We start from the raw sequence: 11,304 nt of genomic DNA on the forward strand, positions 1-11,304 counted from the left end.
GGCATGTGGGATCTTCCCAGACCAGGGCTTGAACCCGTGTCCCCTGCATTGGCAGGCGGATTCTTAACCGCTGCGCCACCAGGGAAGCCCTAGGAGCTGGCTTTGTCCCCGAGCGGTTGGAGCCCCTGAGGGTCCTGCAGAGCGTAGTGATGCAGTCGGGTTTACGGACGGAGTTGCTGATTGGTTTAACTTGATGATGGGGCACATCCCGTTCAACCCCACACCCGCTGCCCGCCCCCGCTCTCTGTTGTGTCTCGTGGGGGATTTTAAGTGAAAGCCCCTGTGTGAGCAGCTCAGTGTGCGTCTGGCGGGCGTAACCTACAGCCAGGGTGCCCGAGGCGCGCGCCGTAGCAGGGACGCTGATGCTGGAGTTTTCCTGTCACCCTCGGCCCGCAGGTGACTCTGTTCATCTCAGAAACGCCTTTTTGGGGTTGGGTCAGCGTCTCGCTGGTCTGCACATGGCGCTATCATTGATGCGTTTTTCCGTCTCTGTCTGGGAGGGGAGCCCCCACTCCTGGTGGTGTTTGTGGAGCGTCCCTCTGTCCGGTGGACCTTCCCACCGCCTGGATGCTGCAGCCCCGGGGTTTGGCCGGCCTGCTTCCGTGTCCCCCCGAGCAGCCGGCTGGGCTGCGGCAAGCATGGCTTTGGTTGCCCGCTGAGTGTTTGTTCCGGTCTTCCCGCCCCCGTGTGGTTGCTGCTGAGGTCACCTAGTTCATCAGGGGTGCACATCGGTGACTGCCCGGTCCATCCACGCCTGTGCGTTTTTAGCTGATTTTCCACTCCTTCCCGAGGGGGCTCAGCTTGCACAGGATGGCAGGCTGGGTGTCTGCGGCGGGACCCGTGACGGACGTGGGGGAGTCGGGGCTCTGCGACGGGGCCGCATCCCCGGGATGCTGTGGGAGGGTGGGTCTGAGAGGTCAGGGTCCGGTTTGACATCCCCGCGGAGGTGCCCTAGAGGTCACTCCTGTGCCTGCAGGAGGACTGGCCGAGGTCACCAGGGAGGTGTGGGCCAGAGAGAACCAGTCCAGGGTCCCAGGGCATCGGGAGGGGCGGGGAGGGGAGGGGAGGCACGTGCCTGCCTCACCAGCCCATCGTCCCCCAGCGGCCCACCACGGCCCCACCATGTGGGCGGGCACCAACTCGGGCTCCGTATTTGCCTACGCGCTGGAGGTGCCGGCGGCAGCGGCGAACAGCGACAGGCGGCCCGAGCGGGCAGTGGAGGCCGTGCTGGGCAAGGAGGTACAGCTGATGCACCGCGCACCCGTGGTGGCCGTGGCCGTGCTGGATGGACGCGGCCGCCCGCTGCCGGAGCCCTACGAGGCCTCAAGGGACCTGGCGCAGGCGCCCGACATGCAGGGCGGCCACGCTGTGCTTATCGCATCTGAGGAGCAGTTCAAGGTGAGCTGGCACAGAGACCCCTGGGGCTTCCGCCTCCTGGACACCGCCAGACCCTCGCCGACGCTTGCCCGCCTACGCCCACTTGCTGAGGCCTCCCGAGAGCCCCCAGCTGGCAGAGACCCCTTGGGGAACCCCGGGGGCCCCCAGGACCTCGAGCGTCCCCCCCAGAGCTCGAGGTGTGGGGGGGTCCCAGCCCCCCGCCCTTCCACCCGGTGGGACCGGCTCAGCCGCAGCGGGAGGGGCCTGGCAGGTTTCCGGGCAGAGAAGCGGGTGGGGCCGGAGGGCTGGGCTGGGTGGCGGCGCGGGGCGAGGACAGGCCGGGCCCTGCTCAGCGGCCATCCCCTGCCCGCCTCCAGGTGTTCACGCTGCCCAAAGTGAGCGCCAAGACCAAGTTCAAGCTGACGGCCCACGAGGGCTGCCGAGTGCGCAAGGTGGCCCTGGCCACCTTTGCCAGCGTGGCCTGCGAGGACTACGCCGAGACCTGCCTGGCCTGCCTCACCAACCTGGGCGACGTGCATGTGTTCTCGGTGCCCGGCCTGCGGCCCCAGGTGCACTACGCCTGCATCCGCAAGGAGGACATCAGCGGCATCGCCTCCTGCGTCTTCACACGACACGGCCAGGGTGAGGGCCCCGGCCGGCAGGGGAGGGGCCGCCCACGGGACTTCCGGGAGGGGGCGGGCCCTTCACTGTGCTCTCCGCTCCCCTCCCGCCCGCCCCCAGGGTTCTACCTGATTTCCCCGTCGGAGTTTGAGCGCTTCTCCCTGAGCGCCCGGAACATCACGGAGCCGCTCTGCTCTCTGGACATCAGTTGGCCCCGCGATGCCATGCATGCCAGGTGCGTGGGGCCCGGAGCAAGGAGCCCGGTCGCCATCCCCGGTGTCACCCCTCTCTGGTCCCAGGGCTCAGGAGTGGGAGGGTGGGGGCCTGGCCCTCGAGCCGTGAGGCACCTGCTCCCGGTCCCCAGCACAGACCCATCTCTGCAGCTACAGGCCCCGAGAGTCGCCCAAGCTGAGCCAGGCTAACGGGACCCCTGGCGTCGTCCTGGGCCCACAGAGCCGCGGCGGAAGCCCCGATCCCACCCGCAGCGAGGGAGCTGGTGAGGAGGGCGGGCGTGAAGCGCGGCAGCTCAGCCTCAGGGCGGGCCTCTGCGGGCTGCGGCCACCGAGGGGGCCGGGGGAAGGGCGTGCTGGGCACGAGAGGGTGGGGGTCTGCGTGCCGGTGCCGTGGTCCACTGGGCGCTGGACTCGGGGCCAGGGCCCCAGGGGTGGAGTCTGCCCCGGGGCCCTGGGAAGGGCCTGATCACTCTCTCTGCAGACACCCCGGAGCCGCCGGAGGCCACGCTCTCACCCACGTCCGTCGACTCGGCCACCAGTGCCGACACGACGCTGGACACGACAGGGGACGTGACGGTGGAGGACGTGAAGGACTTCCTGGGGTGAGGAGGTGGCTGGGTCCACGGGAGGGGGTTGGTCGGCCCCCAGCCTCCCTCCGCCCACCCTCCAGCCGGCCTCACATCCCAGCTGGGCACAGAGGGCCGACGAGGGCCTGACCCCAGACCTGCTGACCGCCGCCCCTCCCCGCAGCTCTTCAGAGGAATCCGAAAAGAACCTGCGGAACCTGTCAGAAGAGGACGAGGCCCGAGCCTGCCCCATCCTGATCGGATGAGGCGCTCAGGTGCGGGGGCCCTGGGCCTCCCTGGTCCCCTCGGCGCGGCCTCACCCTCCCCGGTGTTGCACCCGAAACCCTGGCAGGCCCGGGGAGGCGTTTCTCCAGCCTGCCCCCTCCCGGCGGGGGCCTCTGCAGCCCACGTAGACGTGCGTCTCATAGTTTGCTGTTAGAAATCAGGGCCAGCCCGTCGTCAGCCCCCGGATGACACGGCTGGTGTCTGGTACGAGACCAGGCCAAACCACCTAGGGGAACGGCAGCTTGGGGCTCAGATGGTTTGGCCAGCCTGTTTGGCAGGTGAGATCACCCAGGTGTGCGAGATTGGGCGCTGCCCGAGGCTGAGCGGCCCCGCACCAGCCCAGGCCCGAATCTGAGTCCGTAGGTCTGCCCCCGCCCCCTGCCCCCTGCCCCCTGCCCCTCCCTGCACAGGCGCTGCGGCTCCCTCTTTGTTGCTGGGGTCACTACTGCCCCTCCAGGGCCACGCTGTGGCCTCAGGCCCACATGTGGTCAGGGCTAAGGCTGTCCACTCCAGGGCCCTTGCCCTCGTCCTGGAGAGAGACTGAGCGGTGGCCCACACGTGGCCGGGTCGCCTGCCCCCAGGCCTCCCTGGCCTTCTGCTGACCCCTTTTCCTTCCTCTACCAGGACTGCCAGGCCTGCCCTGTTCGCAGCTGGGACCCAGAACCCCGGCCCTTCACGTGGACCTGCACCTGCTAATCTCAGGCTCCAGCGGGACCTGCCCAGCCTGGCCCCAGAGGCCACCCGGGAGGTCAGGTGCCACAGGGGAGGGCAGCTGGGGCTCACAGCCTGTCACCTCCCAGGCGACAACACCGTCCTTTTCCTCCCCTTTTGCAAAGAATATTTTTCTAACGCCTGTGCCAGGCGCCACAGTCATTTCTAAAACTATTTTGGTACGTGCTCCTGGGCCAGCACCCCCCCCCCGCCCCCCGCCGTGCACGAGTGTGCGTGTGTGCGCGTGCGTGTGTGTATTTCTGACTGAGAGCTCCACTGGGCACCCAGGACTGGGGCGTGTATGTGTGGGGAGCGGGGGTCAGGATGGGTTTCCTTTTGTAGATTGTACCCTGGGGTTTTTTTCTGTCATTTTGTTAAAATTAGCAATTTTAATATTAAAAATACTGATTTTTAATGATGTTGAAAATAAAAGCATTTAATATCTCTTAGAGGGCAACCACACTCACTGGGCAGGGTTCCTCCCGTTGCTGCTGCTGGGGACGGCGGCACCGGGGGCAGGTGGTGGACACACAGGCCCTCTCTCGCCCTCCGCAGAGCCAGTGGTGGCCACCGGGGCACGCGGGCAGCTGCCCTAGGTCAGGGCCTGGCGGAAGGTGCTCCAGGCGTGGAAGCAGCGGGTGAAGGCGTGCTGCTCATTGCCCTTGCGCACCAGGCGCAGGCGGCGGGGACGCTCGTGCTCCTTGGAGCGCATGTGCTGGATGTACACCTGGGGGGCGGGACAGTGATTGGCACCTGCAGCCTCAGCCCCGCCCGCCAGGCCCAGCCTCGGCCCCTCCCCCACTCACCTGGCAGGCCTTCAGACTCAGCTTGATCTCCACCTGGCTTGTCTGGGTCCCCACCCACATGTAGACCTGTGGGGACAGCGGGGGAGGTGGTCGCCCGGCCTCAGAATTCCCATCCAGGGATGGCAGGGCTCCCCGAACGGACAGGGTTGGTGGGCTCTCACCTCTTGGCCGTTGTCCAAGAGCATGATGTCATCGTCTGCCAGGTCGTCTTGGCAAAAGTCAGAGCACTTCTCGGTCACTGCAAAGTAGCCCTTCTCGTTGGAGCACCTGGGGGTCAAGGGTCATGGAGAGGCCGAGGGTCACAGCAGCAGGGCCAGGACTGAGCGGGAGGCTGGGGGCTGGGGCGGGGCCGTCCTCACCGGAAGAGCCGCGTGTGCTTCATGTACTCGGCGTCGTCGTCGTAGGGCTTCTGCGCCCCGATGCCCACCCAGAAGAAGTTCTCCGGCTCCTCGCCCTCGCTGACGACCTGGGGGAGAGGTCGGTCGGCTCGGGGCTGGCCGCCCTCCCCCAGCCGCCCGCCGCGCGCCGCCCGCCCTGCTCACCTGCTTGCTGTAGGAGGCCTCAAACATGCTGTTCAGGATGTCCTCCGCCAGCTTGGCCTCGTCGGGGTCCGACGCCCGGCCCACCCACGCGTACACGATGCCCTGGTTGTCCTCGCTCTCGAAGGGAACCTGGGTGTGCGGGGGCCCAGGTCAGGCCCTGCCCGCACCCCCGCCCTTGCCCCGCTCCCGGCCGCGCCAGGCCCCACCTTGAGGATGAAGCAGAACTCGGAGTTGAGGAGACCGGAGTCGGTGCCGATCTGGATGCACCTGGGGGGGGAGGGGAGGGGGGGGGGGGGAGGGGAGGGGTCAGTACGTGGCCCGGGCGGGACACAGCCCCCTGGCCTCCCGCGCCCGCTCCCCGCGGCCAGGCACCGGGTGCAGAGGGCGCTGCCGTTGCTGCGGATCTGGTACAGGCTTGGGGGGGGGGGGAGGGGAGGGGAGGGGTCAGTACGGAGCCCGGGCGGGACACAGCCCCCTGGCCTCCCGCGCCCGCTCCCCGCGGCCAGGCACCGGGTGCAGAGGGCGCTGCCGTTGCTGCGGATCTGGTACAGGCTTGGTTGCAGGGCTCCCTGGGCCGCCTTCCTCTTGCCCCGGTGGATGATAAACTTTCTCTTGAAATGGGACAGAAACTTGGGGTTCTCCTGCTGCTGTGTCATGCGTACCACCTGGGGGCACGGAAGCCGTCAGGGGCAGCTCCCTGGTGGGGCAAGGCTCCCCTGCGTGAGGCCCAGGGACACCCCCTCCCCGGGTTCTGGGGGTGTGGCTGGCACACCTCCAGTTTGCCGGGGAAGAGGCTCTCAAACTTCTTCTGCAGGCTGAAGGTGAAGGTCAGCCAGCCCATGTTGGAAGCTTCGCGGCCCTGCCAGAAGTACACTATGCACTGGAAGTCCTCCTCGGGCTGCTTCTCCTCTGCCTCGGCCGCCACCTCCTCGCCCTCCTGGTCCTCAGCCCCCGCCTTCTCCTTCTGCTTCTCCTCCTCCTCCTCCTCATACTCCACGGGGACCCAGTACCTGCGGGGTCAGAGGGCGGTGGGCAGGGCTGAGCCCCCAGCACCAGGGGCGGGTGGGGCGAGGGGCACGCGGGGGAGGCACCTGCAGAGGAAGACGTAGCAGTCCTGCGTGTAGAAGTGGCCAAACTCCTCCTCGGGCAGCCGGGCGAACTTCTTCCCCTCGAGCACGAAGCCCTCCATGCCGTCCAGGTCCTCGTTCCACTCCTCCATCAGCTGCTCCGCCTGCGTGCGGCCCCACCCGTCACGGCGGGATGGGACAGGACAGCCCAGCCCAGCCCAGCCCAGCCCAGCCCGCCCGCCCCGTGCCCGAGCCCCAGCCCCAGCCCCAGCCCCAGCCCCAGCCCCGTGCCCACCTCCGCCAGAGGCATGCGCGGCTGCCGCGGCAGGAAGAGCGAGGTGAGGTCGGCCTTCATCTGATCTTTCTTCTCAGCGTCACGCTTCACCTTCCCCGCGAGCCCCGGGCCCTGCAGCACGGCCTCTGCATTGCGCGTGTAGTCCACGGTCAACACATCGTCCCAGTTCTTGAACTTGGCCTTGAACACCTGAAAAGGCACAGCTAGAGTAGGCGGCAGAGGAGGCGGGGCCTGGGGAAGCAGGGCGGGGCCTAGGAATTGGGAGAGGTGTGGCCTAGCAACCAAGGGGGCCTAGGAGTGTGGGGGCGGGGCCCGGGCAGGGGATCTGGGAAGCTGTGGAGCTTGGTAACCAACCGGTCCACAGAGGGTCAGGGCAAGAACGCGCCCGCGGGCATCTCGGGGAGGAGGCCTCCGGGGGCGCCGCATCGCACACCTGCGCCTCTGTGCCCTCCAGGGTGCGGCTAACCACGGCGTGGCGCGGCCGGTGCAGCATCCCGCACAGCTCCTGGCCCAGCTTGAGGGCGGCAGCGCGTACCAGGCGCGGGGACTTGCGGCCGAGCCAGATGAACACATCGGACCAACAGTCCAGGATGTACACGCAGCGCGTGTCCAGTAGGCTCTGCAGCTGCGGGGCCCCGGAGGCTGGAGGTCAAGACCAGGGCCACCAGCAAGAAGGGATCCAGCCCCCACGCCCTCCTCCCTGTGCATCTCACCAGCCGCATCCCAGGCATCAGTTCCACCTTGGGCCGCGTCTTATGTTCCACAGAGAGCTTGTAGTTGATCTGCGGCAGCTCCAGGTAGCCCAGGCCCAGGCCCACCTGGCAGGAGCAAGAGGCGGGCTTAAACCAGGCTGGGTCTGGGGAACACGAGCCCCGGCCACAACAGCCCCTGCTCCAGGCTGGCCCCTGCTCTCAGGTCCACAGGCTGCTCCTCTCCGGGCCGGCTTCCTCCCTCCACCCCAAGATGCTTTCTAGAAAATCCTGTCAGTGGAAGAAGGGCTGGCAGACGGTGCCTGCCCTACCCGCCCTCTCCAGGTCCTTACGGGTTTCTCTAACCTGTCCTCTTCCCGCCCACAACACGCCCACCTTCCTGTCACCTACAGCACGAAGGCCAGGTCCCCAGGCCTGGTACCCGTGTGCTTCTTGGCCTCCCTCTCCAGCCCCGCCTTCCCGGAAGCACAGAGCCCGACACCAGTGCCCCCGGCCCCCCTCAGAGCCGGCCTCAGACCCGTGCCGAGCTACTCCTTGCCCAGAAGGTGGCCCCCTCTGCCCACCGAGGTCCCGAAGAAGACCGCAGCTGCCGCCTGCCTGCCAGCGGCCTGACCGCCAGTGAAGTCGGGCCAGCCCCGCGCCGCCGGCTCACCCTATACAGCTTGGGCTGGGGTGGCCAGAAGTCATCGGGCACGTGCTTCTGGATCTCGGAGGGCTCCCCGCCCAGCGCCTCCCAGAACTCCGGGAGCTCCTGGCCTTGGACCAGCAGCGAGATCTCCGCCTTCCCTTTTCGCTCGTTCTTGTTAATTTTCTCTGCAAAGAGCCTGAGGGCGGGTGCAAAGCCTTAGCGATGAAGCCCACCCCTCCTCCTCGCGTGACGGTTTTCCTCCGCGCGGCGCACCCCAGCACGCCTGCGCACGTCACGGTCCTCCTACCTGGCCTTGGTGGTGCTGCTCAGCGTGGCCTGGGCCCCCCGCCACACGCAGATGTCCAGCCCTTGGTCCAGCAGGAAGACAAACCTGGACAGGAGGGGTGGGAGGGGTGGGAGGGGCTGCCACGGGCAACGGCTGCCCCCGTGCCTCTGACCCCGCCCCACATCCCTCCTTGCTGGACCTCCTGCCAAGCTCTGCGGGACAAGGGCTGGAAGGCCTCTCTGTCTAGAGCCGAGCCCTGCCCCCCACTGGGAGGGAGGGGGTTCGGGGTGAAGCACCCCCACCTCACGTCATGGGGCTCACCTTGGGTCCAGGGAGGCGCCCTTGAGAGGCACGGGCTCCAACTTGAGGTTCTTTTTTCCATACACACGGTACATCCTGGGGGCCAGAGCAAGAGCGGCTTGGCGGGGACACCAAGGGGCAGATTCACCCCAGTTCCCTCCCCCCATCCCTCCCAGCTGAGTCCAGGCCAGTGCCGCGCACACACCCCTCACCTGGTCACGTAGTGTGCGTCCTCCACGGTGTAGAAGCCACTGGCTGTTCCACCCTCGATGTAGGAGATGTCGTTGTCAAACACCTGTGTGCGGGGCGTGTGGACTTGCACTGAGCTGTCCCCCCACCCCCGCCCAACGCCACCTGTCGGGAGGGGCGGACCTGCGTGCAGCCGAGTCAGACGCTGCGAATCCACGATGATGTTGGAAATACAAGATCCGCGTCTATAGACGTAAACGCACACGGGGCGGTAGGCTGCATATAAGCGCGAACGCGTTTGCTTGTGTCCGGACACAGCGTGTTTAGATACGCGCGTTATCAGGGGACAGGACCGGGCAGGTTTATGGAAGAAGGCAAACTCAGGTGGAAGCGCCCAAAGCCTCGTCCCGTGTAGGTACCTACACGTAACCGGCTGGCGGCTAGGCCGGTGCCTCTCACTAACCCAGCTCACGGGACTCTGGCCCTGCCCGCGGCCCCGCCTCCTTGGTGGGCCGCCCTCCAGCAGCTCGTCCCAGCCCCCCATCTCTCCTGGTCTCCTACGCCACCACCAACCCAGTTTCCAGCTCCCAAACTAGCCTGGTCTCCTCATCCTCCTTATCCTCCCGAGCCAGGACTCGCCTCCAGCGGCCCAGGCTCCCAACCGGTGGCCTCACCTCACTTCCCTGACCTCACCCCATCCGTCCCTGCTGTCTGCCATAGGTCCGCGGGGCTCCGCACCCGATACCTTTCAGTCAGCCCCGCCCACCGGCCCCGGCTTCGACCCCGCCCCTCCGCACCGCACCTGCAGGAACTCGTCACTCTCCTCGCCCATCTCCTCGCGCACGGTGCGGCACTCGGCGCCCAGGTAGTTGCGCAGGTTGACGGCGTGGATGGCAGAGCAGGCCTTCTTGTCGAGTGTGGCCTCCCCGCCGATCCAGTAGTAGATCTCCCAGCTCAGAGACCCGCTGTCATCCAGAAAGGTCTGGAGGCCAGGACAGTGGCCGGGTCAGCCGCCACCAGGCTTCTGCTGGGCAGCCTCCCGGGCAGAGCCCTCGCCGCCCACCCTCCCCCAGAACACGGCTGGGAGCGGGTGGCTCCGAGCCATCCAGCTCGGGCCTCGCAGCCCCCTGCCCCTCACCTTGAGCACAATGTAGCAGTCGGCCTCGTAGAACCTGCCGTGGAGGGCTTCCCCCACCAGCACGGGCACGAAGTTCTCCATCTGCCAGATGGTCAGGCCAGGCAGCTGGCCCACGTCCTCCGTGAAGAACTCAGAGTAGTCGAGGCGCGGCTTCTCCAGGCCCTGGTCCCAGCGCCGCACCTTGCCCCCAGGCACTCCAGAGTCCACGCTCTCCTGGGACGGCAGGCACGATGCCGGCTTGACTCCGTGCAGCCGCTCCTGCCGGTCTGCCTGCGACCCAGCTCAGGGCCCCCTCTCCCACTGGGCCCGGGCTGCACTGCTGAGCAGCCTGAGCCCCGGCCCGGCTTACCTCCCGCTTCTTGTTCTTCTCCTGGGCCACATCCGACATGGCCTTCAGCACCTGCTTGGCCTGGTCATCCTGGGCCGAGTCCTTGCGCCTCCGCAGCCGCATCTTGCGAGCCAGGGGGTCCTTGGGCCCAGTTCCTGCCGAGGGGCGGGGTACACCGCTGACCTGGCTGCCCCCCCACCCCGCCTGGGGCGTCCAGCCAACCAGGGGCCCACCCCACGCCCGGCATCCAGAGAGCGCGTCCCACCCGATTTATAGATGGGTAAGCTAAAACCCAGGGAGGAGCCCCCACTGCCAGGCCAGACCTTCCCCTGCTCACCAGCCGCCGCCGCGGCCACCGTGGCAGGGGAGGCTCCCGCCAGCCGCAGCTGGTTCTGCAGCGAGAAGTCGATGTTGTACCACTCGGCGGTGCGGTCAGCGGGCTTGGGGGGCATGACCAGGCTGGGGTTCTCCCGCACGTCCAGGACCTGCCTCGTGGGGCAAGCGGAGCCGGCGCTGAGCCCGAGTTCTACCTCCCGGCCACCCCAAACCCCTGCTCTTTGCAACCTCCGGGGCCAAAGGGCCCAGGTTCTCCCCCTGCAGCCACCCTCGTGGGCCTGGGCTTTCCCGTCTGTGAAGTGTGACCTCACAGACTGGCCGATTATGAGGCTTAAGCGATGCTGTCAAGCGTGATGTGGACACAGGACGTGGGTCACCCCCTCCTCACCCTGGCACCAGCCACCCCTCCAGGAGCCCTTTGCTCGGTCTTCTCTGGGGGTCTGTCCGCACCTCTCCCGTTCCTCCCTCCCCCCAGTACCAGCCGCCTGCCCAACCTCGATCTCTGTCAGGAAGTGGACGGCCTCCGGGAGGGTCACCAGGCGATTCTTGTTCAGGACCAGCTTCCTCAGCTTTGTGCACCTGTGACGACATAGCTGGGCCTCAGGGGAGGGTGGCAGACGGGGAGCCGGGGGCCTTCCAGTCCTGGGTCGGGGAGGCAAGTACAGCCAGAGAGCCTAAGCAGCCCGGCTAGTTAGGAAACCAGCCAATTGGAAGGTGCCGGCAAAGGTGGGAGGGGCCGGGCTTCCCTGGTGGCGCAGTGGTTGCGCGTCCGCCTGCCGATGCAGGGGAACCGGGTTCGCGGCCCGGTCTGGGAAGATCCCACATGCCGCGGAGCGGCTGGGCCCGTGAGCCATGGCCGCTGGGCCTGCGCGTCCGGAGCCTGTGC

General features: G+C 67.4%; 2 protein-coding genes across 12 annotated transcripts in view; one reads left to right on the forward strand and one right to left on the reverse strand.

The window, feature by feature from the left end:
• Positions 1–3,844, forward strand: part of LLGL1 (LLGL scribble cell polarity complex component 1) — a 16,624-nt gene extending 12,780 nt beyond the window's left edge. For 8 of the 11 annotated variants that reach the window (XM_028484086.2, XM_024127981.3, XM_028484087.2 and 5 more), the window contains 7 exons: positions 1,103–1,398; positions 1,755–2,019; positions 2,119–2,233; positions 2,382–2,494; positions 2,713–2,833; positions 2,982–3,072; positions 3,707–3,844. In XM_028484086.2, the coding sequence (XP_028339887.1) occupies positions 1,103–1,398; positions 1,755–2,019; positions 2,119–2,233; positions 2,382–2,494; positions 2,713–2,833; positions 2,982–3,063 (992 nt within the window). In that variant the 3' untranslated portion in view covers positions 3,064–3,072; positions 3,707–3,844. Of the gene's footprint in view, positions 1–1,102; positions 1,399–1,754; positions 2,234–2,381; positions 2,495–2,712; positions 2,834–2,981; positions 3,073–3,706 lie in introns of all 11 variants that reach the window. The other 3 variants (XM_028484085.2, XM_055082427.1, XM_028484083.2) reach the window with 2 other exon arrangements.
• A 388-nt stretch (positions 3,845–4,232) lies between these two features.
• Positions 4,233–11,304, reverse strand: part of FLII (FLII actin remodeling protein) — a 12,621-nt gene continuing 5,549 nt past the window's right edge. Inside the window, exons 10-30 of the mRNA XM_024127905.3 lie at positions 10,913–10,997; positions 10,420–10,567; positions 10,104–10,237; positions 9,755–9,967; positions 9,419–9,598; positions 8,640–8,722; positions 8,449–8,523; positions 8,149–8,232; positions 7,866–8,037; positions 7,217–7,321; positions 6,937–7,128; positions 6,504–6,692; positions 6,233–6,372; positions 5,914–6,151; positions 5,652–5,806; positions 5,348–5,408; positions 5,142–5,270; positions 4,959–5,065; positions 4,761–4,866; positions 4,600–4,665; positions 4,233–4,520 (exon numbers count right to left, since the gene is read on the reverse strand). Of these exons, the coding sequence (XP_023983673.1) occupies positions 4,386–4,520; positions 4,600–4,665; positions 4,761–4,866; positions 4,959–5,065; positions 5,142–5,270; positions 5,348–5,408; positions 5,652–5,806; positions 5,914–6,151; positions 6,233–6,372; positions 6,504–6,692; positions 6,937–7,128; positions 7,217–7,321; positions 7,866–8,037; positions 8,149–8,232; positions 8,449–8,523; positions 8,640–8,722; positions 9,419–9,598; positions 9,755–9,967; positions 10,104–10,237; positions 10,420–10,567; positions 10,913–10,997 (2,797 nt within the window). The 3' untranslated portion in view covers positions 4,233–4,385. The remainder of the gene's footprint in view (positions 4,521–4,599; positions 4,666–4,760; positions 4,867–4,958; positions 5,066–5,141; positions 5,271–5,347; positions 5,409–5,651; positions 5,807–5,913; positions 6,152–6,232; positions 6,373–6,503; positions 6,693–6,936; positions 7,129–7,216; positions 7,322–7,865; positions 8,038–8,148; positions 8,233–8,448; positions 8,524–8,639; positions 8,723–9,418; positions 9,599–9,754; positions 9,968–10,103; positions 10,238–10,419; positions 10,568–10,912; positions 10,998–11,304) is intronic.

This window comes from Physeter macrocephalus, unplaced genomic scaffold (genome assembly GCF_002837175.3).
Source record: "Physeter macrocephalus isolate SW-GA unplaced genomic scaffold, ASM283717v5 random_121, whole genome shotgun sequence".
Classification (NCBI taxonomy): Eukaryota; Metazoa; Chordata; class Mammalia; order Artiodactyla; family Physeteridae; genus Physeter; species Physeter macrocephalus.